This window comes from Mytilus edulis, chromosome 5 (genome assembly GCF_963676685.1).
Source record: "Mytilus edulis chromosome 5, xbMytEdul2.2, whole genome shotgun sequence".
In the NCBI taxonomy this organism is placed as follows: Eukaryota; Metazoa; Mollusca; class Bivalvia; order Mytilida; family Mytilidae; genus Mytilus; species Mytilus edulis.
This window is the reverse complement of record NC_092348.1, coordinates 86,054,629-86,081,554: the sequence shown is the minus strand read 5'-3', so window position 1 is coordinate 86,081,554 and position 26,926 is coordinate 86,054,629. Positions and strand designations below refer to the sequence as shown.

General features: G+C 30.9%; 2 protein-coding genes across 4 annotated transcripts in view; one reads left to right on the top strand and one right to left on the bottom strand.

Moving 5' to 3' along the window:
- Nucleotides 1-26,926, top strand: part of LOC139525537 (uncharacterized) — a 228,890-nt gene that overhangs the window by 1,319 nt on the left and 200,645 nt on the right. Inside the window, exons 4-10 of the mRNA XM_071320942.1 lie at nt 289-394; nt 692-928; nt 1,375-1,475; nt 1,771-1,873; nt 2,752-2,878; nt 4,806-4,910; nt 5,349-5,510. Of these exons, the coding sequence (XP_071177043.1) occupies nt 289-394; nt 692-928; nt 1,375-1,475; nt 1,771-1,873; nt 2,752-2,878; nt 4,806-4,910; nt 5,349-5,479 (910 nt within the window). The 3' untranslated portion in view covers nt 5,480-5,510. The remainder of the gene's footprint in view (nt 1-288; nt 395-691; nt 929-1,374; nt 1,476-1,770; nt 1,874-2,751; nt 2,879-4,805; nt 4,911-5,348; nt 5,511-26,926) is intronic.
- The window catches only part of LOC139525539 (uncharacterized), a 34,613-nt gene continuing 18,517 nt past the window's right edge, over nt 10,831-26,926 (bottom strand). Inside the window, exons 8-9 of one of the 3 annotated variants that reach the window (XR_011664922.1) lie at nt 14,122-14,417; nt 10,831-11,094 (exon numbers count right to left, since the gene is read on the bottom strand). Coding sequence is in view for 1 of the 3 variants with exons in the window: in XM_071320944.1 (XP_071177045.1) it covers nt 11,082-11,094; nt 14,236-14,417 (195 nt within the window). In the remaining 2 variants the exon portion in view is untranslated. Of the gene's footprint in view, nt 11,095-14,121; nt 14,418-26,926 lie in introns of those variants that run through there. The other 2 variants (XM_071320944.1, XM_071320949.1) reach the window with 2 other exon arrangements.

Below are 26,926 nucleotides of genomic sequence, written 5' to 3'. Positions count from 1 at the left end.
CAAAGGAGTTCTTCATATTAAGGTCGCAGTTAGGCCTTCAACAAAAAACAAAAACTGTCCCCTCATTCCAAGTCCAAGACGGTCTCTAGCACCATTTAGAGTGCTATATTTTATAGTATACATTTCGTTAAAAAGAACAAAACAAAAACAAGTTCTTGCAAATATCCTCTATATGCATATATGTGGATTTCATACAAACGTGTAGATCACTTCGAGAGAAAAAAGAGTTGAGCTAAATGCACTTTGTAACGAAAGTGAGATTTTCAATAATTAATTGCATATTTTCAGATTTGATCAGATAAAAACCGAGGAATACTATTCAAAGATCAATGAAATGAATAAGTTAATGAGAGCCCATACTTATATTTATAAAGAGCTACAAAGACACCAAGAGGTAATTTATAAAACACATTTCATAAGTATTGCAAGTTTAAAATTGTAGTATTTTGATATAAAAAATTGCTCGGGAAACTTTCATGGTAACGTTATTAAGACCAAAATGCAGTAACTTTTTTTTCCTTTTAATTCTCACGTATGACCCTTTTGAAACTTTTGTATTTTAGCTATGTACTTTTTTTCACCACTCTCAAATTTTTAGTGTCAGAATATCGATTCGCTGCCGTTTAGAAAATGAGGGGTTTTGTGTTTTACATAACTTACAATTGGTTATATAATTGTTTTACGTATAAAGATGTGTTGGATTGCTGACAGTAAGGTACAGAAGTACGACTTATGCCTGACGACAGCCAAGATATCGCGAAACCACCTGGCGGACAAACTATCTAGTAAAAACCTGAAAGCTCGAGATGACAGCATCAAACAATTACAGACAACATTAAATGACAAAAAGCAAAAAGCAGCAGAAACAGCCAGGAGGTACCAAACTTTGATGAAGAAGGAGAACATGACCAGAAATACTCTTAGATTGGTAAGTTTAGCAAAAACATTCACAAAAGTCAATATAACTTTAAAAATGTAAAAACTTTTAATCGTCGTTTAAGGTGGTACCCAACACTTTCACTAAAATTAATTTGGCTCGTTTAATTTTCATAAAATTTTGACAAAGTATTTACTTTGACCATTTTACAAAAATATCAAATAATTTTAAAAATTTGAACCAAGCGTTTTTATCAGAAAAATTACACTGGTTATATAGCAGTTTGACAAACACAAGCAATGTACGAAAAGTACAAATTGAGTAGATACTTACTGATGCATGGGATTCGACTACATGGTTTTATGGTTCATACTGTTAGAACACAAATCAACCGTTTCATCGCGAGTTGCATAGAACACCAATCAACAATTTTCTAGTTCGATCTCAATTGTTTGTGATCGCTTTATGTTAATAGTCATATTTTATTTATTATCTAGCTTGAACGTGACCTATTGGACGACATCATATTCAATTTAGCAGATCGTATACACAGTGGGTTGTTGTCTATGAAATATATCTTAGCAGCACACACCAACAAGTAAGTTATTCATTTTAGCAAAATTCAGTGAACCCCCCTTTTGGAATCCTGAATCCGCACATATATTTTTTCCAAAACCAAGATCAGATTGTTTAAATAGTCGAGAAAGAATATTTGTAATCTGCAATTATGTAAATGTTATTTTCAATCAAATTCAAAATTTGTTATTTTTTTATTTATAAAAACCAATATCATTAATTAAAAAATGATAACAGGAAACTAAAGCGTTTTTGTTTAATGTAATTTACCAAGTACATAGACAGTTCCCTGTTGACCCTAAAATTTTATCTTGTAGACTCTACGAACTACTTCCACATATTGACGACTTTGACTGCAGATTGGCTGCAGAATCAATTATAGAGAAACTTAGCTCCAAATACCAGTTTAGTTCACCACAGGTAAATATTCACTCATTGAGCCAATATCTTTTCATTGTAGCCTTTTGTGGTATTTGTTTTATATTTTCAATCGATAGTCTACATGGATTAAATCTATTACTTAATTTCTCAAAAGTGCCTTTTCCATTCCTAGCCAGTCATAAAATTGGGGCATGTTTTTAATATTGCTCTGTTTAATAAGACTGAATAAGTCTGTTTAAAGGTTTGGTTAGTTTTTGGTGTGAATGCCGAAATGCTCGTGCTTTGTTAAAAATATTATCATAAAAGATTGGATGTGAAATTCCTGAACGTGTAATATGTCTGCATGTTGCTTTATTAATATTTACGAATGCAGTCATTGTACCGATGATAAAATTTAGTAATTATTTTTACTACTACAATGTAGTAAGTAAACACTGGTGTTATAGTTTTTCAGTAGTACAGTCAGAGATTTCTTTTGTTAAAATGAAACACGTTGATACATACACGAACGAATCGGACAAGTTTAGATTTGAAAACACCATAAGATGCTGACAAAGGAATGGCAGCATCTAAAAATAAATAATTATCAATAGAAAATGAAAAATCATCTCTTTTATCATAAAGTTTGATATTAAGCTTCCCGTTAAAGATATAGATATCAAGATCCAGGAAAGGCAGTGTTTATTGTTAGTATTAGCTTTATTTTAAAGTTTTTCCGACAGGAACATAGTTCTTATTAGTTCTGGTGGCACTATTGTTAGTATTAGCTTTATTTTAAAGTCTTTCCGACAGGAACATAGTTCTTATTAGTTCTGGTGGCACTATTGTTAGTATTAGCTTTATTTTAAAGTCTTTCAGACAGGAACATAGTTCTTATTAGTTCTGGTTTATTGATTATTTCATGACTATTCATGCAGGAATTTCACAGTGCAAATGGATTGAAAGTCAAGCTTCCAGATATACAATATATTAACTACAAATCAGACAAACTGATAACGGAGCAACAAGCATACGAGCCGACAAAAGAACAACGCAATAACAATAGTAAGTCAGTGGTTTTATTTAGTATCAATTATTTAGAATTGTAAGTTGTATGACAGTCGCATCAAATTCCAATATATTGACAACGATGTGTGAACAAAACAAACAGACATAATAGGTTAAAAAGTCAAAAATAGGGGAACAGCAGTCAACACTGTGCTATAATCTCAATCACTATAAAAACAAACAAATGTGTAACGGAGAAGCGAACGAAAAATATAGACCAAGCATATTAGCATACATTAAAGACAAGAATACACAAATTTACCATAATACAATAACACAATAAAGGGAAGAATAATTCAGGTGCACTTTAATATTAAAATATTCATTCAATTATTCATATAAGTACAGAGCCGCGTCATATATGTATCAAAGAAATATAAAACGGCATATAGACAAAGCACATTAGCATAAATGAAAGACAAATTTACAAAAAAGTGTAACAATAGCACAATAACGGGATGTTTAAGTACAGAGCCACGTCATATGTATCAAGCAAACACCAGAAGGCACATAGTAAAAGCAAACCAGCAAAAAACGAAAGACAAGAATACGAGAATTGTCATAGAACAATAACACAATGACGGGATGTACAAGTACCGAGCCACGTCAAATTGATAACATTAAAAACAGACTAAACAGTCAAAGTAATATTCATAAAGACAAATGAAAAAAATAGTACAACATATGTTTTAACATGATAAAAAAACGTCAGTACCTAGAAACTATACCTATACCATCGTGTATTGTTTGTGAAGTTGATACGGTATATTTATCAACAAGGTCTTGGTACCTTCCAATTAACGTTTTTAGAAAAAATGATGACACGTTCTTTTTTCATAAACTTTCTGCTCAGACACTGATGGCGTTTTACAAAGTCTGAACAGGAGCTGCAAACTCACGAATACCGAATATTTGGAAAATGTGTATCCCACATGCCGATGAAGTTGGTCGCTACCAAGGTGTTGGAAACCAATAATTTCAAAATTAAGATCGTCTCGTTTGTCAAAGATTCTGGTACTGAGATGACCGTGTGTGTCAAATTCGAGGTATAGGTATAACAATGAGGCGAAGGAAGTCGTGTCTGTTGTTTCTTTGATTTTAAAATTTTGGGGATATATCAATGGAATCCAATCAGAAAAGTTTGGATTGTTAATGGAAATTTAAGAACATCATCAATATATCTGAAAGTGAAATTAAATGACTTGGCTTCTTTGATCTTCTTGTTTATAACAAGTGGCTGAAGAAACTCCGATTCATATGAAAATGCAGAGGTTGACAAGGAGAGGCGCACAGTTCGTTCCCACAGGAATGCAGAAAATTTGTCCAAATTTAACAAATATGTTGTCAATAAGAAACTTCAGCATACTGATCACTTGTTCCTATGTGCAACATGTCCTACCTTTCTGCTCACTAGTCACAAAATATGCTGTGCAGTTCCCCATAAGTAAAAAAAATCCATAGCGCACGCTGCCGTTTCTGTGTCGAAAAGCATTGTGGACCATTTAGCGCCACACTTTTCAGGGCATTGGTTCTATGAAGGATGTGTGAAAGATTAAACTATGTTTCATTTTAGTTGCATTAAAATTGAGACCACAGTATTTAACATGAAGATTTATTGTCTTGCATAAACGTTAATTCTTGACAAAAATACTTGGTCAGTTTAAGTTGTGACGACCTTTCACATTTCCAGAGCAAATATTTCAAACCAATGTAACAACTAGAATATACGTTGATAACGTTTTATTTTGTCAGTTTTCTTGCATTTCCGTTTGTTGAAGAGACTTTTTGAGTTCAGTATTTTTGTAATACTCTCTAATAATCGAGACATCACAGGTTTTCATAATTGTCATTTACGCTTACAACTACACTAAGTCCGTGTTACAATTAGTAAATGTAATAATGTTCCCAATATTTTATTTTGCAGACGTCAGTTGCCAAGTCGACCAGTTCAATTTCTTAAGAAACTCTTATGTAAAGACAAAAGACTTGTCAAAGAAAACGAACGAGTGCTTCGTCAAAATTAAAGAAGGTAAAGTTATTACGATGTTTTTGAATACGGTCTTTGGACATAGCACTCATTTTCAACGCTTTTAAAGCACCAGATTAACTTTTAGCAAATTGTTCTTCAGTTATGCTCCAATCAAGTAATCGGAAATATAAATAGAAAGAGGTGTGACGAAATATGTCAATTTGACTTGAATCCAAATGTTCAATAAAACCCCAAAATTATAAGTTTTTTCAACCGTTCACAAGGCATATAATGTGTATTTAATACATCATGATTTTACTAAGTGCATAATTGAGAGATAGAGTTAAATATTCCAAATTATTGTAAAGAATCAAGAATATGAAGTCAAAAGTATAGTGTTTTATATAATGTTAAAATATATTTTATCATAACTTATTTTTTATTTTAATCAGATTGAGGAATGCAAAAAAAATAAACTATTTTTTTTTTAAATTTCAGGAATGATCGTAAAATTGAAGGTTGCTACAGACGAATCAGAAGTTGCATTTGGGTGGTACAAGTCAAACCCTTGGAATCAAAAGAAATGGGGATTCTTTTGCAAATCTACAGAACACATGAAGTTAACATAAACACTGAGCAGATATGGATCTTATTGGATAAGGACCAAGACTACAATGTACTTTGATCATATTCCATTTGATATTGAGCTGTGGAATTTACACGTGTACATATTTCAACCTGTCTAATTGAGAGAATGTGTGCCCGTTTGAGAGAGAATAGTCTGTTTGCCAGTGTAAATCTGTGAAGGAACGTGTGTGTGTTCAAGTTTAAGTGACAGTGTATGTGTGAGTGAATCTTGTGAAAGGGTGTTTATAATCATGTGTTTGATATGAGAGAAATGAGAAAAAGCGAGGATTGAAGTGTTTGTTTGTACTGTATGTCATTGTGTCAAATTTTGTGAGTGTATAAAATCTTATTTTTGAATAGTTATTTTGAAAATTGGTCTTTTTCATTATTTTTTACAAAAAAAGATTATTTTTCTTAGCGAAAAATGTTTGCAATGATACTTAAACTGTTGAAGAGTGTATAGTTGTTTCAATAGTTATCAAAGGTATCAGGATTATAATTTAATACGCCAGACGCGCGTTTCGTCTACATAAGACTCATCAGTGACGCTCAGATCAAATAGTTATAAAGCTAAACAAGTACAAAGTTGAAGAGCACTGAAGACCCAAAATTACAAAAAGTTGTGCAAAATACGGCTAAGGTAATCTATTCTTGGGATAAGAAAATCCTTAGTTTTTTTTCGAAAAAATGAAAATGTTGTAACAGGAAATGTATATATATATATATATATATATAGAGTCTATAAGAATCTAACAACCAGTAAACTTAATAGGTATTGGATCATCAAAATTGACAATACTATACAAACAGGAAAAATTATATGAGTCTGAAAGATTGTGTAACAATACCGATAAATAGATGGAAAACAAAACACTAAAAAGTGTTGAATATCATTGCACAAAGATGGAAAAACTGAACAGATGATATAAATTATACAATAATTGCAAATATTTCGGCTCAACAAATGGCCTTCTTCGGTGACAAAAGTTTAACAATAATGAGATATAATGTATAAGGTGTAAACATAGATCACTAATAATACAGGTAAGTTTTGGTCGATTGATTTTAATCCAAAATCCTGAATATAATAATATAAACACTAGACTGTAAATTTAATTATTTCTTTCTATTGATTCCATCTGGATGGAGGACACCCAGTGTTTTTATCCAAAACCTCTCCCGATTTTCTCTTTGCCTATTTTGCCATGTACAATCCTGTTCGATCACAAGGATCTTCATGTGATCAAAATCTTTCAGATTGTGATCTGGTAACCTGAAATGTTGGCTGACAGGAATATACGGTTTTTTTGTGAGGTTACACAATCTTTCAGACTCTATATATATATATAAAAAGACCACATAATTGATATTCCTGTCAACACCGAAGTGCTGACTACTGGGCCGGTGATACCCTCGGGAACGAAACGTCCACCAGCAGTGGCATCCACCCAGTGGTGTAAATAGTTACAAAAGGTACCAGGATTTTATTTAATACGCCAGACGCGCGTTTCGCCTACATAAGACTCATCAGTGACTCTCAGATCAAATAGTTATAAAGCCGAACAAGTACAACGTTGAAGAGCACTGAGGACCCAAAATTCCAAAAAGTGCCAAATATGGCTACGGTAATCTATTCCTTGGATAAGAAAATCCTTCATTTGAATGATGTTTTTTAGAATAAATCCGTTGAGATGTATGGACATAAATTCTAGTCCAGGAAGACATGGTATATTAATTAGTTTTGATTGGACATTGAATTAGCATGCAGTTACCTCTAGTACTCTAGGAATGGTGGTTTGTGTCTTTTGTCGTTTGATGCTGAAAGCAGGTCTGAGTAAAGTCCTTTTTTAACAGTTTGTTTTAATTTTTACTGTAACATCAGTTCCATTTTTACAAAGCGATTAGCACTCGTAATCATGTATAAAGTAAACATACTGTATAACTGTATTTTGTAATGTAATACTACCAACTCATCAACCAATGTTCAAATTACTTTAATACATATAGGAAGATACCAATCAAAGTCTCTACAACTGGAAGAATCGTATGAACTCCAGAGGGCGGGTTGGTTGCGTTAAAGTGGTAAGCGTCTCTAGATATAAATTTAATTTCCTTGGCAATCATGATGCTCAGTGGTTGTAGATTTTTGGTGTGGTTCATAAGTGTTTCTCGTTCATTGTTTTGTAATATAGAAACAAGATTGTGTCCATAGTACACGGATGCCAGATTCGGACTATCATTTTCTATGCTAGTGGACCGTGAAATGGGGGTAAATATTCTTACTTGGCATTACAATTGGAAAGATCATATGATAGGGAACATTTGAACTACTTGTCAATTTGATTAGACTTCCATATCATCAAAAACTACCTTCACTAAAAACTTTAACCTGAAGCGGGACAGAAGGACGAACGAACGGACACACGGCCTAGAAAACACCAAAATACTGAACTCCGAGGAAAATTCAAATAGGAAAGTCCCTGATGGCAAAATCAAATGATAAAACACATAAACAACTGTCATATTCCTGACTTGGTACAGGCATTTGCATATTATGTGGAAAATGGTGGATTGAACCTGGTTTTATAGCGCTAAACTCTCACTTGAATACTTGTATGACAGTCGCATAGATAAGACCGTTTGTTTTCCTGTTTGAATGGTCTTACACTCGTCATTTGTGGGGCTCTTTGTGGCTGGCTTTTCTGTGTGAGCCAAGGCTCCGTGTGTTAAAGACCGTACTTTGACCTAAAATGGTTTCTTTTTTACAATTTGTGACTTGGATGGATAGTTGTCTCATTGGCATTCATAACACATCGCCTTATATGTATGAAACATTATATTATGAAATCGTTTACACGATGTGTTAAGAACGACAATGAGACAACTATCCATCCAAGTCACAATTGTAATCAAACTCCGTGTAATCCTCACCTTAAAAAGCTAGCCAAATTTCTCAGTTGTATGGCAGTCGCATAAAATTCCATTATATTAACAACAATGTGTAAACAAAACTTATAGACATAAAAGGTAAAAGTGTCAAAAATAGGGGAACATCACTCAACATTGTGTTATAATCTAAAACACTATAAAAAAAACCAAATAATTCACATGGCAACGAAGAAAAACAAAAGGGCATATAGAAAAAGCACATAGGCAAATCTAAAGACAAGAATACAAAAATTGTGCATAACACAATGACTGGATGTATAAGTACCATGCCATGTCAAATGGATATTAACAAAAATAGACTATGAAAACAGTAGGAGTAACAATTTACAGACAAATTAATGAACCCTATAACTCGTTATTAAGATTATAAACAAATCAATACCTTGAATATTTACTTTAGGACCATCGTGTATTATTTGTGAAGTTGATACGGAATATATATCAACATGAATGTCTTGTTATCTTTCGATGAACTTTTTTAGAAATAGGAAGACATTCTTTTGCATAAACCTGGTTTAGCGGTGAACTACTGTTGCTTTTATCAACTTTCATGTAAGACAATGGCGACGTTTAACAAGTCTAAATAGCAGCTGCAAATCTTTGAATACCGAATGAATTTGGCATTGTATATCGACCTTGGATATTAGATCTCAATCAACTGTTTTTCTAAACTGAACATATTAAAAAGTAAATTCCTCTTTCTCCTTAACAATGTCACGTTTTAACTAAGAAAAGTTCGTACTTTGAGCGTATCATGGTTTGTTTGGCAATTCAGTTAACTTAGAGGTTTTTAACTGTGACTTACATGAATACTACCACGAAGAATTTCGTTAACTGCATTTATTTAATAACAACAGTTAAAAGCTGATACGTCTCGATTTCCTAAATATAAAGCTTGACTACAACTATCAAAGCAATTTAACATGATCCAAGAAAATAAGGTCAAGGACATATAACCCCTGTCTATTAGGCATCAGTACTTGCTTTAAATATAGTTGAACCTTTCAATACATAAAGTATACAAGAAAAAAATGCTCCAGGGGGCAGCTTACTACGACCGCAGAGGTCGAACTCTGAATAATTGGGGCCAGTATGGAAACAACATTCAAGCTTGATACAGCTCTGAATTTGGATTGTGATTAAATATTTGACACAACATAGGTTTCTGACACAGAATGAATGTTGTCTAATTGAACTTAAAAAAAACAATTATACCTATTATGGTCGGGTCCAATATTCAAAATCTAAATACTTGGATTGATTCAGCATATCAAAGGATACCAAGAATTAAATGTTTGATGAAGGCAAACAAAGTTTAATTTTGTACCCTTTTTACCTCAATGTGGATCAATTTGATAAATAAAGGCAACAGTAGTATACCGATGTTCAAAACTCATAAATCGACAACAGGGCCCAAAAATCAAAAATCTAAATACATTATTAGATTTAACCGATCAAAGAACCCCATTTATTCAATTTTTGTTGAAATCAAACAAAGGTTAATGTTGGTCCCTAATTTGGACCAATTTGAAAACTTGGTCCATAATCAAAAATCTTAAAACATGTTTAGATTCAGCATATCAAAGAACCCTAAGAAATCAATTTTTGTTAAAGTCCAACAAAAAATTTAATTTTGGACCCTTTGGACCTTAATGTAGACCAATTTGAAAACGGGATCCAAAATTCAAAATCTAAATACATGTTCAAATTCGGCATATAAAAGAACCTCAATAACTCAATTTTTGGTGAAATCAAACAAAAGTTTAATTTTGGACCCTTTGGACCGTAATGTAGACCAATTTGAAAACGGGACCCAAAAAAAATTAAAATCTAAATACATGTTCAAATTCGGCATATAAAAGAACTTTACTTACTCAATTTTTGGTGAAACCAAACAAAGTTTAATTTTGGACCCTTTGAACCTCATGTGGACAAATTTAAAAACGAGGCCCATATTCCAAAAACGTAATAAACGGTTAGATTCAGCATATCCAGGAACCCCAAGAATTCAAGAATAAAACACTATTGAAATTGGTCAAGAAATAAGCAATTTATACAAAGTATTAGAAAAGTATTGTTTTGGCCACTAATTCCTAAACAGTTTAGGTCATAACCCCCAAAATCAATCCCAACCTTCCTTTTTTTGTATGGAACCTTGTACAATTTCAGAAAAATCCATACACCTCCACACATGTTTTTAGTTACTAAACCATGAAAATGAGGTCAAGGACAATAGAAATATGACAGACAGAAACTTCATAACATAAAGCAATAATTTACAAATTATGAAGGATCAAGGTCTGCTGCCTCAAATATTAAGGGTCTAAGAGTTTAATTAACACCGCCCTGCTTGATCACTAATCCTGTATCGAGCTTCTGTAGCAGCTCCACAAACATTAGAGTCTTTTAAACATATGATAAATACTTTTTTATCTAGTCATTTTTTTTAACATTATAAATTATAACAACATGCATAAAATAAACATAATGAAACAATTCTTATCAAAAGACAGCAAGAATTAATAGTGATGCCATGTTTTCTTCATGGTTTCGGTTGCACACCGACACCTATTTTGCCTGCCAAACAATCTCGACCAAACGTAAATGGTTTTATACACATCTGACACAGTTCTAGTCTTCATGTGTCCAATTTCTTCATTCGATGTTCCTGAAAAATATATAGAGACTTTGTTAATATTACTGACATGTAATGATCTACATAATGATTTTGTGATTTTTTTCAGATATTGAAAGAAGATTTTCTATTGCAGTTATGTGAGGTCTTAGTATTAGACATGTTCACCATAAGCTGATACGGACACCGAAACCAAAAATAGTAGTAACGTAAATGGTAAATGTTTTTAAATAAGCTTCAATTAACTCAACCCTTTTACTTCATTTTATTGTTTAAAATTTGAAACACTAGGAGTATTTATTCAATTTAAACATTAACATAAATCTATCAGAAAAGCAAAAGTTGAATTTAGATACACATAAGTAAGTAATCCATAATTAAGATTTGGATGTAAATTTATTATTGATGATGTACAGTAATCATGAATCAAGTTTCGTCTAAGTGAAAGAACTGTACATAGGTCTTCAATATTAGCAATATCGTTCCGAAAAAAAGTATATATAAAGGGATTATTTAATTAGCAAATGAACCAAAACATATGTTTATAAAGGCAAACATTTTTATTTTATTTTAATTGTATAATTACTGTTAATCTGTATCGGAAGAAGGGGATCCAAAAAGCTTGATGGTTCTTTCGGCAAAATTAATTTCAACAGTTTTTTATACATTTGCATGTTTTCTCTCTCGTTTTACTTTTCTTTCTTTTTCTGGAACACGTTTTATTGCCCCTCTTGATGTGCTAGTTTTACGATATTCATTCTCAACTTTTAAGTAAATTATTTCACAGTTTATATTATAATCAAGAAAATAAAAACTGACTTTAACAAGTTTGGGATGGACATATTATTTACAGTAGCCTTTTATATTGTTCAAAGTATAGCTTATTAATATCTATTTGTTTTTGGTGTTAGCAATCTTTATCTCATAAAGCTATCCATGAAATTTGGTCAATTCTTCATCAAGCTTTCAGATCATTGATAACATATCCGTCAGCTGAAAAATACAAATCTACGAAGGGTGGTTGGCCAGAATTGGAAGAAGCAGTTGGATCTATTGATGGCACCTACCATATAATAAATCGTTAACCAAAACCCAGGCATGGTTTTATAGTGGACATCGTCGTATACACTGTATTCATGTACACGTAAGTTTTAAGAGACACAGGAAAGAAAATAAGATACACCAAATATGGTTTCTAGTTAATAACAATGATGCTATTTCTTACAAATTGATGGATGCGATCGATCCACACGATATTTTACCGTTTTCTCAAGATTGTTACTTATTTGGCGATATCATATATCCATTTGAACATCCTATTGCAATACGTTATACTGTAAGGCAGCTACACAATTAACATTCATTTATCTACGATGAACGCACATTTGTCGATGAAAAAGATTCCTGCAGAAGACTATATGTAGAACATTCCATAAGAGGAATATACATTTATCAAATAATAGATTCTCTTTATAGACATAGTCGAAACATTATTGCACCTGTTATAGAACTATGTACAGCTTGTTCCCTACAACAAAACCTGATTAATTTACATCATAGATAAATTGTATTAACATCTTAAATTGTATATTACTTGCATTGGTATAATTAAAGTCATATGAAGCGAGTGACTGGTGAAAAATAATGTTTATCGAAATCTTGGACCAATGCATGTGTATATCATAAACATAGTCTTCTGTGTACGATTTTATCATTTTTTACTCAAACATTTTGTATAATCGTCAATTTTTTTGTTTGTTATTGTGTGAAAATATGGCAGCTACTTAATTGTCGTGTTTTTAAGCCGTAGTTTACAGATTGCCAACTTATAGTAAATAATCAACAAACAAGCATGGATATTGAGCACGTGTATAACATGTACAATCAGATAATAGTTTTCTTCAGAAAAAAATATAGGTACATAAGTTTTATGATGAAAACTATCCATTTAGTTATAAAAACATGTGTATATATTTTTTTTAATTTGGAGTTTCATATGACTTTAAATAATGGTTGAATTTAACTTTGCCTTTTGTATTCATGTGAATTGATAAATTGAATTAATACTCTGTCTTTTGTATTCTAATTTCCAACAATATAATGGAGTAAAATGGTTGAACTAATTAACATTATAAACATTTACCATTCCCTACTATTTTTGGTTTCGGTATCGGTTTCGTATCGGTTTCGACTTCAGTTTTGGTATCGGCTTATTGTGAACATATCTATTAACATTTTCTTGATGATCTTTAAAAGACCAACACTTTTTTACTGAAACTTCCGACAAAATATGTATCTAAAAAATATTATTACCACTACTTTAGTTCTTTGTTGAGAAAATGCAGAGGACGTATTTTGATTTTAACGACGAGATGAGAAGTTTAAAAGGTACTCAAGTGCAGATGTAATAGGATATTGACAAAGCAAAAAGCATGACAACATTATTTGATTGTATAATTCACTCTGTCTCGCTGTATTAAATAGTTCATCCTAATCTATCTGTTTTTGTCTACCTGGGTTTGTATCTTCATAATCATTTTTAGATTTGAACATCGGTTAACTTCGCCTCTTAATTTCAGGCAGTTTTTGAAAACCTTATCAAAACATCAGAATTAAATAATTTTTTCTTACCTTTCTGTGCAAATTTTACATTCATTTTTAATACCATATAATCTGTGAAAGTAATGCTGTGTCAAATATTTTAGGAATTTAGAGTGTCTGAGCTCAATACAAATAGCACAGTCAGTTCATTTATACATAACAAACTGTAAAAAATTGTACCGAGAGAGTTGATTAAAATACTTTTATATTTTAAGGGTATTTCTCCATAAGGAGTTCCTCTTTAGAAACACGTTTTGGAGAAAATAGAAATCAATGAATACATACTTCAATATTTAAATATCTAAATTGTAAAAGTCTCTATTTTTTCAGAAAGTTTACAACTTTTGGTCATGCCAGACCATAGCAATAGTACTAGAGTGATCTAAATATGAATTATCTAATGTACAGGAATCTTTAGGGTGCTCATCAACCCCTGAGCCCATTGCTATTACTACTCACATCTGTAGTAAATACTCTTTCGTCACAACAACTGCCACACACACCAATCTTATGACTCTTTATGACGTCTTTATTACTCTTTGACTGATAAATTCTGCTTTAATGTCGCCTTACACAATTTTAACAGTGTCTGAACCTTCATTATTGTTGGTGTCTAGTTTTTCACTCCCATTGTCAATTTCAAAGTCTGTTGCTCCGTCATCTCTATGAAGCTCACATAAACCTTGGTAATTGCAGGACTGTATTTCTCTTTCTACTAGTGTTTTGTAAGATGAGAGCAAAATGCTTTCTATATCCTGGAATTAAAACATTATCTTTTATAAATACAGATTGCAATATCTTTCAATATTACAGGGTTTTTGCATGAATATTGGGGAATATTATCCCGAGTAGAATTTTATATTGTACAAGCTTGCGAGTGCAATATATGTTCTATGAGGGACAATATTACCCAATATTCATGCAATAACCCTTTTATTGTATAGCAATATATTATTTGAAAGTAAAAATTGGTGTAAACTAAGATTTTGTCGTTGATGACATCATAAATTTTGAAGATCTATTGCACTAGTGCAATATTGGAATTTATTGCAAGTTAACTTTTGGTTACTTTCTGTGGGAAATATTATATTGCAATACAATAAATCTATATATTATATGCATATTTTAAATCGTGTTTTTGTATTAATTTGGTGTTTTCATGAGTTTTTTTAGAGAGTTGGTGTTGAGTGTTGACTTATTTAGTATTTTTAATGATACCTGTTATATTTATGTGCTTCTTTATTCAACCTGCATATGCGATGCTGACAAGGTTGGCTATGGAATTATTTCTTGTATTTTAATTGAAACGAGATTAACAAGTTCGACAATTTCGTCAACGTAACTATAAACCAGATGTTCCGAGGGGCGCAGCTTTATACGACCGCAGAGGTTGAACCATGAACGGTTGGGGCAAGTATGGACACAACATTCAAGCTGGATTCAGCTCTAAATTTGGATTGTGATTAAATAGTTGACACAGAATGAATGTGGTCTAATAAACTTAAAATATTTTTTTTGCTTTTGAGCAATTCACTATGCTGTTGAATATTAATCCTCTCAAAAAATGTTTGAAGAAATTTTATGAAATCTGAAATGAGAAAAATTTAACCCCCTCCCCCCCCCCCCCCTTTTTTTTCACATCCCCCTTTCCCTTTTTCCAAAACTGATCTCAATTCAAATTTCTAATGGAGTTTGCATTAATAACTACTCATTTAAATACATCATAAAATATAAAAATGTAAAAAAAAGTGCTTGTTATCACTGAATGGTAAAGATTGTTTTAATTTATCAGTTGGTAGTAAAAGTGAATATACATTGTATATTGTATAAAACAATGATTCAAGTTGATTCAACTACTATTCTGGACAAAGAAAGATAACTCCAATTGAACATTTCTTGCTATTGCACAATATTGTGCAATTAGATATTTCTTGCTATTGCGCAATACTGTGCAATTGAAAATATTTGCTATTGCACAATACTGTGCAATTGAAGATTTCTTGCTATTTTGCAATACTGTGCAATTGAAAATTTCTTGCTATTGCACAATACTGTGCAATTGAAGATTTCTTGCTATTGCTGAATACTGTGCAATTGAAAATTTCTTCCTATTGCACAATACTTAATATAATAATTTTGGATTCTGATTTGAACCAACTTGAAAACTAGGCCCATAATCAAAAATCTAAGTACATGTTTAGATTCAGCATATCAAAAAAGCCCAAGAAATCAAACTTAGTTTAATTTTGGACCCTTTGGACTTTAATGTAGACCAATTTGAAAACGGGACTAAAAAATAAGAATCTACAAACACAGTTAGATTTGGCATATCAAAGATCCCCAATTATTCAATTTTTGATGAAATCAAACAAAGTTCAATTTTGGACCCTTTGGGCCTCTTATTCCTTAACTGTTGGGACCAAAACTCCCAAAATCAAACCCAACCTTCCTTTTATTGTCATAAACCTAGTGTTTAAATTTCATAGATTTTTATTTACTTATACTAAAGTTATGGTGCGAAAACCAAGAATAATGTTTATTTTGGCCCCTTTTTGGCCCCTAATTCCTAAACTGTTGGGACCTCAACTCCCAAAATCAAAGCCAACCTTCCTTATATGGTCATAAACCTTGTGTTTAAATTTCATAGATTTCTATTTACTTATACTAAAGTTATTGTGCGAAAACCAAGAATAATGCTTATTTGGGCCCTTTTTTTGGCCCCTAATTCCTAAACTGTTGGAACCAAAACTCCCAAAATCAATCCTAACCTTCCTTTTGTGGTCATAAATCTTGTGTTAAAATTTCATAGATTTCTATTCACTTTTACTAAAGTTAGAGTGCGAAAACTAAAAGTATTCGGACGACGACGACAACGACGCAGACGACGACGCCAACATGAAACCAATATACGACCAAAAAATTTTCAATTTTTGCGGTCGTATAAAAACTGTCATCTTTTTGTCGTGTAGACAAACTCAGAAAAAAATATAAATATAAATAATATTTTTATATTGTGCGAGTTCGACTTGTTGAGCTAATATTTCGTAGTTTGTATAATTTGAAAAATTCACCCAGGTAATAAAGGTTCAGTAATTATGCCATTTAATTTTGTACCTTTTAATCATAAAGATATTCTTTTTATTTTTCCATTCCCAAATTTAGGAATTTAGTTCAAATTCAATAGCAGAAAACAATTCAATTCCAAACATGCTTTGCAACATTTAAGTTTATTGAAATTGCATTATAATGTCATGAACATTTGAGATTAAAAATGAAGAACTATATGTATATATAAACTATCGTACAATACGACTATCAGAGATGTATTGTGTTTCCTTATTGTCTATTTTTTGCAATTAATTTTACCCTCTAGTCTATATTCAGAATTACAATTGTCATTTGATATAATTGATTTGGTATTTTACTTCAAATCGACTTAATATTGGATTTTCTTGGGATTGTTTTCAAAGTCTCAATAGAAGAGTAATTTGTATCTATTAGTTATTAAAAAGAGGGAGAATATACCAAAAGGGCCGAATAATAAAAAAAAACGTTAGTCCTATAATAACAGACAACACAATGGCCAAAAGTAATGGCATAATTACTGTAATTATGTGAGATTGGTAAATAGCAAATACTGGCGTCAATTAGAATAACATTAAATGAAAAATGTCCATATTATGCTTACATTTTTAAAGAATATGTCATACAAATAAAAACAAAATGGTGCAATCTATTTATATATTAGGATATAAACCTGATTTTGCTTTTTCATCAATAAGTAATACAGTGCTGAGCACAATGTTAAAATTGCGTATAAATGTGTTACATCTTAACATTTATCAACTAATTATTGTATTCTACTATCAAAATTAATAATTTAAAAACGATTTTAAAATCTACAATTTAAAACACCCAATAAAATAGGAAAAAAAAACTTAAACGGATAAAATTAAATTTGATATCAATAAGTTTTACAATTAAATACATACAATTTAAATAAATAAATATATTCATACTTACAAAAATCTCAAGAATTTAAAAAAAATAGGGTCAATGATTACATTTTTGACGAAAAACATAACTGGCTGAAAATTAACATCCAAAATCGTCTATTGGTTACCTTTGTCCCCATATACTAGCGTGTTTGATGTTGATCGTGGTTATATGGAGTTCCAGTATTATATACAAATCTGCCGTTTACACATAAATGGCTTCAAAAACAAACGAGATAAACAAAAACAGCAATAGCTCGTAATTAAATCGATGGTTCTAAAATTTGAAAAACGAGGAAAAAATACAATCAATTTTGGCAGGAATAGTTTGTTGCCAAAATTAACAAAACGCTTCAGATTGTAGATCTTCTATGAGTCGACCTATTTTGTAAACTTCTACCATAAAAATAAATGCAATATTGTCAAAAATGCAGATATTGTAGAAATTGATTGGAATTTATAAAGAATCTAAAACTATACAAAATGTATCGCCTGCTCAATTGTTTTGACTGCTTGTGTTTAAAGTCTTTGAGATCAGTTTAAAAAGGATTGAAAACAAAAGGAATAAACACATATTTGTCAAATTAAAACATATCAAGACCAAACGAAAAACAACAAGACAAAAACACTACATACAAAAAAAGTTTTATATAAATTCATATATGTAGCAAAATTTCCCGTAAGGAAAGTTAATAAATCAAACGATTCAAGAAGAAATGCCATTTCATTAAGATTGGCGTTACATGGGTGAAATAACAAAAATACTTCCAAGTTAAATTCGAAACAGTTGCCTTGTTTGCAGGAGACTTGATTGATCCAAATGGATAATAAAAATAATGAATGTTCTTGATTGTAACACATATCATTTCAATATCAGATATGACCTGCAGATCACATATTTAAAAACCAATGCCAAAACAAAAATTAGTGATTACTTTAACGTGAATGCCACAGAATGGACAACGGTTTATATAAATGGTTTGTTTGTTTTGATCCAATTCTAAATTTTCTTGATCCTATTCCCAAGTTAAAACAATAAACGCAAAACTGTTATTTACAATTTTGTGGTATAAATTTACAACCATTTAATACGATGTTACGTTTATTAAGCGACAAAAACTTCTCATAGGAAGGCAGGCAAATTTGCTGATATATGTGTTTGTCACTCGAAGATCATACATAATCTTAATCATGTGCTATTTCATAAATAGTCTTTCTCATAAATATAATTCATGAAAACATTTGATAACTATCAGCAGTTATATTCGTTCTGTATTCATTGTAAATACTTCCACCAATTTCTTGTATTAAAAGAAAAATATATAATGAAACATGTTTGATCTTCCTGTGGGTCGTACGTCAGCGGAATCAATTTGCATTCTATTTCAATTCTGCATTAAATAAAACAACGATATTGATGGAAAAGTGAAAATAATGTTTTATATAAAAAGTTGAAATGCCTTACATTCTTGCATTTTTTTATTTTCACAGGAACCGATTCACATATCGCTATAAACAGATGATCTTTTCATCAACAGTGTCTCATTTCAGTTAACATTTGTTTTCATAACTCGATTGGACTTTGTTCCATATGTGTACATCGAGATAAACGATTCCTTATGTATTCGTTCGTATCTTTACAGTAAAAATTTAACGTTGCCATTGCGGGATAGGACAGAGGTAGGTTTTATATAGAACGAACGAACTTAACGTTTACATAAAAATGTGTACTGCGAGCTAAGTTAACGAAATGATTTACCCATCACATCGTAATCTACTGCATATTTTATAATGATTCCACCTATGTTTAAAGATAAATAAACTCATCAAAATGATTGGAATTTTGTATTTGCTTCAGACGAACGTTTCGTCTTCAAAAGACTCACTAGTGACGCTCGAATAAAAAAAAGTTCAAAAAAACATTTTACAAAATCCTAATGAAGTACGATTTGAAAGAGCAGTGAGGACCAAACATTCCTAAAGGTTTTGCCAAATACAGCTAAGGTAACATATTCCTGATCCAGAAAAGCCTTAGCATTTCAAAAATTTAAAGTTTTGTGAACGGTTAATTCAATAATGACCATATCAATGACAATTTATGTCAACACAGAAGTGCTGACTACTGTGCTGGTGATACCCTCGGGCAGTCGCATCGACCAGGAAAATTGTTTACAATTGATATATAAAATCATCCTGACAAATGCCCACATAAAAAATATAATTCAACAATCACAAATATATTATATAAGGTCATGCATTCTACAAAATGCAAAAAGGTTCATCTAAAAAAAAACTGTTGAAATAGAAACAGTTCAGCTAAAAAATAGTGCACGTGGTATAATTTAACTAAAATAAATCTTCCAGACATTTTTTTTCCAGAATTCAAGAAAATACTAATCCTTATAATATACGCACACCATGAGTATCTGTAAAAAGCATTTGAGACAAAAAAAAAACAGCTTCCTGAGTTTAGTGGCTGAAGAGGCACCATGTTAAAGGAACCTTATTATCACAATTAGAAATAAAAAAATCCTCCAATACGTCATTCATTAAATCCAAGTTTTTATTGCATTGCGCAAATCATTAGTGTGTGTATGAATATTCTGTTTTGTTGAATTGAAACATTCCAGCTAAAAAAAGTAACGAAGAATTTGGCGGACATATCAAAAAATGATGCATACACATCGTATGATAGACCTTGTGAATAATTGGCAAATATTAAAATACTGCTAATATTCACTACTATATAGTTTGTCTATAAATTATAAATTGTATGCAAAAGAAAGATAAGCTTTATGATGTATTGCGCTGACAGGCTTACTTCACCTTCATAGACTGGGATACATCTAAATGCCAACAGGCTATTCATGGAGTTAGAATGAATAAACTCATCATAGGTACCAGGATAAAATAAAAATGTATACTCCACACGCACGTTTTGTTGACATGTTTATGTAAAAATGTTTCCGTGTACAATTGTTTACTGAAGAAGAAAATAAAGATTCGCGAGAGGAATACACATAAGTGATGAAAACAGTGTTTTTTACAATATGTAAGAATTGTAAATCTATAGAATTAAATTAATCTTCAATTATAGAGAGCAGTAATGGTCGAATGCGAATGCAAGTAATGGAAAATTTAAATAACTTTGCAACCGAATTACTAGGATTAAAAATCTACTCCTAAAAGAAAGCGAATTGATGATACATGTTGGAAGTTGTATTATCTATATGGCGTTACTCAATATTTATACCACAAAACTTTCAAAAACAGTGACCTAGAATAGCCGTTTTTAGTCAGGGCATCTTGCTGTGTTTATTTCAATAACATAACATATGCAAATTTATCAAATATATAGGAGAAAGATGCGGTATGAGTGCCAATATGACAACTCGTCTTCCAAGTCAAAACTCATTAGTAAACCATTATAGGTCAAAGTGCAGCCTTCGGAAAGGAACCTTGGATCACGTCGAACAGCAAGCTATAAAGGGCCTAAAGAGGACAAGTGTACAACTATTAAAAAAAGCCTTGTTTGAATCAGCGACATTGTATTATATGTCTGTGTTTGAATATATGTCTGTGTTTGAATATAGCAATATGTAGGACTTATCAATTATCAACATTTTGATGTTAAGGATATTTAATAATAAATAAAATGAGACACATAGCAAATGAGACATTCGTTCGATGCACAATTAATCAAAGAAAAGGAACGTTATGCTTATCAAAAATTCTGAAATATTCCGTTTAAGAATTTAGTTTGATAATTTTTATTCAGACACAACAAAAAAGAATAAAAGCGAAATAGTCATTCCCTTTTTTAAACCCGAATTTATAGATGAATGAATGAAAAAACAAAATGCTGATCATATCATTTTGATATTTGTAAACAACAAATAAATGCCAGATCAAATAGTAAAATGCATTTCTCTGGGAATGCAGATATATTAAGATTAAAGGCCGAATTATACAAATGAAAAAAGAGTTTGTCCTTATGATGATGGGAGCTTTAAACGAACTTGACTGGCTATACAGCCCTCGAACGGTCGGTTGTCCTTAAGCAAATATTTGTTGGTGGCAGATTTTTCTATGTTAAATGTATTTACAACTTAAATGTTTGAGCTTGACATCGTAAACACGTGCATGCTGTTTAATATCTTATGTTTTCATAGATATAAATGTTTGATCTTGACATCGTAATCACTTGCATGTTGTTCAATATCTTATGTTTTCATATATATACAAAGTATATGATGGATTTATTCTGTCACATGAGGAATGATAAATAAAACCTTGACTTGTAATTTGAAGTTCCCAAGATAATACTATAACTATGTATTAAAGACATGGAAAAAATCATGTGGACAATGTTAACGATTCTCTTACTCATTAAAAGAATCAAATTTCAAAATACATTTCAGTTAACATGTCGCATTTTGAAACCTGTTCACCAAAATTATTTCAGCAGGAAGAATATCCTGTATAAATGTGTTTAAATACAGATTCTCGTCGCATAAACAAAATACAGAATAATTTACAATGAAACCAATTGAAGTCATGCTAAACACTGCAAAAAAAGTAAAATAACAAAAATACCGAGTACAATTGTAAACAGAAAGTCCCTAAACAAATCTCAAAATCAAAAGCTCAAACTCATCAAACGAATGGATAACAACTTTCATAATGGTGAATAGGTACAGGCATTTTCTGATGTAGAAAATGGTGGATTGAACCTGGTTTTATAGCTAGTTCAATCTCTCACTTGTATTCTCATCTTAAGTTAGGGAAAACTTAGTGTTTAAAGTAGTATACATATCGAAGGCCAAGCCAATTTTCACATTAGTAGAACTTAACAAGCACAAGGACAGTTGCTACACTCATTTTAAAATGCCTGACGTAAGACCGTTTTTAGAAACATTTACATTTTTTAAAAGAAACATGAAAGAAAGTCTTGAAGAATGAAGAAAAAACATCAGATGTGCACATATCTACATAAATTGAGCATAATACATGAATTATTCAATGCCTCTATTGTGCTGATGTAACACTCATTATAAATGTGGTTGATTCAAGGGGGATAATTTGAGAAGCATGGCTATACAAAAAAGATGTGGTATGGTTGCCAATGAGATAACTCTCCACAAGAGACCAACGTGCCATAGAAATTAACAACTATTACTATAGGTCACCGTTCTGCCTTCAGCCATGAGTAAAGCCCATACTGCATAGTCAGCTATAAAAGGCCCAGAAATGACAATGTAAAACAATACAAACGAGAAAACTAACGGTCTTGTTTATGTTGCATCTTATAACTGTAAGGAACGAATAAAATTTACTCCTCTGTAACTGTTTTTTAAGGTTTTTTTTTTAAATATGTTTAAAACCAATGTAACAAAAATGTAAATACTCTAAATCAACATTTATCGATGTCATTCATTTGTTACATAAAAAAAAACATCTTCATTCTAGACATGTTCTGTCAATATATATGTGAAGATTCTACTGAAACAAATGTTCCATGATTGTCCCAATTTCAAATTTAGTCCATTAGTTAATTTCCCATTTGGTATTGCATCTTCTAGTATCATACACACCAAAAAGCATGTAAATGAGCATCTTTAGCATGCAACTATTGGTTATGAACGTTCTTGATGAAGGATATGTTCTCTTAGTTTCAAAACCTATACATAGTCATTTCGTTTTCATATCATCTTTCACCATAAAATACTTTTCAGTTTTATAGAATTTTGCCTTTGCTCCATTCCTATGCTGCACATTTTGATTAAATTACTATCTGAACTTTGTGCAAGTATAGAAGTATAAGAGTAAGATGAATTTGAAATAGAGTCTACTTCTAACGTGTGTTGTCCAGTAATAAGTTTTGTGGACAAATTAGTAAAACAAGCAATAAAATATTTCTTTTTTTCACCTTATTTTTTCAGATGGTTGAATATGTAGTCTTAGAATCTGGGCCATTTTGGAAGCAGTTAGAAATGGAGATTATAAAAAAGAACAAAGGGGAAAATAAGATTTCAAAAGTCATGTAAATGTGTTGAGAGTAAAAACTATTTTGTTTGCAGGGACAGCTCTTTACACTCTTTAGTTTACAATCAGCTTAATAAGAAACTTTGTATTAAAACATGCATAATAATATATAATGTATCCCTTTGGAAGACTTTGAAAGTACATTTGACAAAAAATCAGTTTTAGCCTATCTATTCTAACTTACACAAGCAATAAAAGTATTATAGATGTATAAAGATATGAATACTATGTCTTCCAAAGCAATAGTAATATAATAAAAGAAAATATCTCCACCTGCAAATTAAAGTATAAATCAGAAAAAAATACCAATACAAATTTGGAGTATGCTTTGTATGATGGTGTATTTTTATCAAACAGTTCCTTATTATTATTGTTAAGGAAGCACTATTTCATAATGTTATGGTGATGTTATTGCAGGCACTTTTGCCATTAACAGGCAAATACAGAGACAGGGAGTTATTAAATAGAGCAAAAACAGTAGAAAACAGGTAGTAGTATTGTCATATTTGAATACTTTATTCAATATTAATAGACAAAAACAGGAATTTATTATCTATTATCCAAAATGTAGGATTTGCAGCCACATAAGGTGTGTTTATGGTATTATGAAAACTATGCCATAAATGGTAAAAAAAATCTTGTCCATACCAAGAACAAAATGGTATTAAAGGTATTCAACTTTATATTCAAAGGTGATATTTTATTTGATAGTCCTTTTCCAATCAAAACAAAATTAACAAATACAAAATTAAACTTTGAAAAAATCATCCTTTATAAATTTGCTACATTGGATTTGCTTTTTTGTGTTAAGGCTCATACCTCAAAAATGTTAAAAACCTTAACATGACATGCACAAAAAAAAATGATTTCCTATCAGTGATATTCAAAACAAAATTTTCGAAATGCAGAAGTTTAAAAAGTTAATTAGGGCAGTTACAAAATAGAAACTGTAGTTAGATTATAGCATACTCAAATGGTTGCCTTCTAAACTATCCTTTTCCTTATCATGCTTATCTTTTTTTGATAGTATCGGTCATTTTTTGGAAACAATCGATGATTTCTAAGATTAAACTCACTATTGATAATTTCTTGAACATTCATATGCAAGTAGTTCATTGGTTTCAATTGGTGTAGTATAAAATAACTTTCTACGAGTTTTCACACAAAAGTATTTGTTCAATGTTTGACATATTTTTGCAGCTTTTTTCCTTAAAAAATCTTTTTTGGGCATCATATTGTAACATAAACTCACCATAGACACCAGGCTTAAAAATAATTGTTTTTGAGCTATTAAGTTTAGGGTTTAACTGGCAAAATTGTAATCTGATTCTTAACATGACAATACATTTATACTTAAACCTTGATGGAATTATTAAGAAACTTGTGGAAAAACTATACAAATGTTATTACAATATATCTAGTTGTTATGCTTAACAGAGTACTTTAAATTTGAATTAAAGGTATATAAAGTGTTTTGCTTTTTATAGAATGTTTTTAACTACTTTGTGTTAATGATTTCATATAGTTGATCACAATTTAAAACTCTTCCTTTCTATATACACTTACAAAACAGATACACTCAAAAAACATGATTTATGCAAGTTGTTCTATGTGCGAGACTTGATGTAGTGGTGCATCCATGATTATAACTTATTGATCCTGAAATCTTTTTAAAACAATAAATAATAAAAAATTTAAGACAACTTTTGGTCAGGTTGTGATGATATTGCTTCAAACTATCCATGGCACTGTTAAATTTCTTACTAGTTCATTGTCACCTTTTATGCCTAGTATAAAGAAAATATGTGTTGTATACTATCTATCTTATTTTAAAATTCCTATGGCTGATATTATCATGTGTACCTGTATGTTTCATAAAGTGATATACTTTATATATGGGTCATTATAAAAAAAGTGCAGATTTCGACGAGGTATGATTTTGAAAAATTATGTCATTGTTTAAAACTTTTAAATGTGTCCCGCTATTCTATAGTATGGTAGCAACGATATTCAGAAATATGCAATGGAAAATATGAAGAGTTTCTTCAATTTTAACAATTTTAGGTCATCCTTTGAAAGAATCATGTCAATGGTGTAACCAATTTAAAGCATACATTTAGGTACTAAATATTATTGTTTGACATCAAACAACTGTTCCAATTTGTTGTTTAGGTTTAAATTACGACTTATTGACATTATTCATATAGCTGTGCATTCTATTTAAACATAAATTTTAGAATACATTGCCGTAAAAAACTTGGCTGTCCTAATTACGGCCGTTGTAAATACTAAAAAATACACTTAAACGAATATATGTGAATTGTTTAAGATTAAATGATAATAATATACCTAATCCTTCGTACACGACCCATATTTTGACTATTATATTTATTGTGTCTGTTTATTTAACGCATCAATGTAAAAATATCGGAAATTGACGAGACTGTCATTAAAGTGAGAGGGTTAGCGCTATAGAACCAGGTTTTTGATTTTGCCATGTGATTATGGACTTTCCCAATTGATCTTCCTCTAAGTTCAGTATTTTTGTGATTTTACTTCGTACACGACCTAAACACACTTTCATTTATAAATAAAGATAAAAAATGTCGCATTTTTATAAAGTAACACCACTAACCCTTCAGTAACTCCAATGACACAAAAGTATCACCAATGACATCACATTTCAAATTTTACCTTTATCAAGTACTGAACACAAAGCCAAGATCACCGAGCAAAAGAAAAAGATGAAAAAATAATTCTTAGGCTTAAAAATCTCAAATTATATAACATAACATCCATTACTAAAAATGTCAATAGTGTTACTAAATAGTGTCCTTGGTGTTACCAGCATACATCAGTTTGTGAAAACTGTGTATATGTAATACATGATATTGTTAAAACATTGTTAAATAAGTATTGCTTTTCATAAATAATATGATGTGTAGCTTGTTAAACATGAAAGAAACACAAAACAATGCTGATTGTCATGATATATTCAGTGGTGTTACTAAACTGGTCAATGGCGTTATTTTATCAAAATGGTCTCACTATTGACGGTAACACCAATGATTTAAGGTGTATTTTAAGATTCAGTTAAGAAATAAGTGCTCCATCCCCCTATTCTATAGGTTTTTACTGGTGCATGTTTCTATAATCAATATGTTTCATTATTCAAAGTTAAGGAAAAGTTTTCAAAAACTGATTTTTATAAAGGGTACACCATG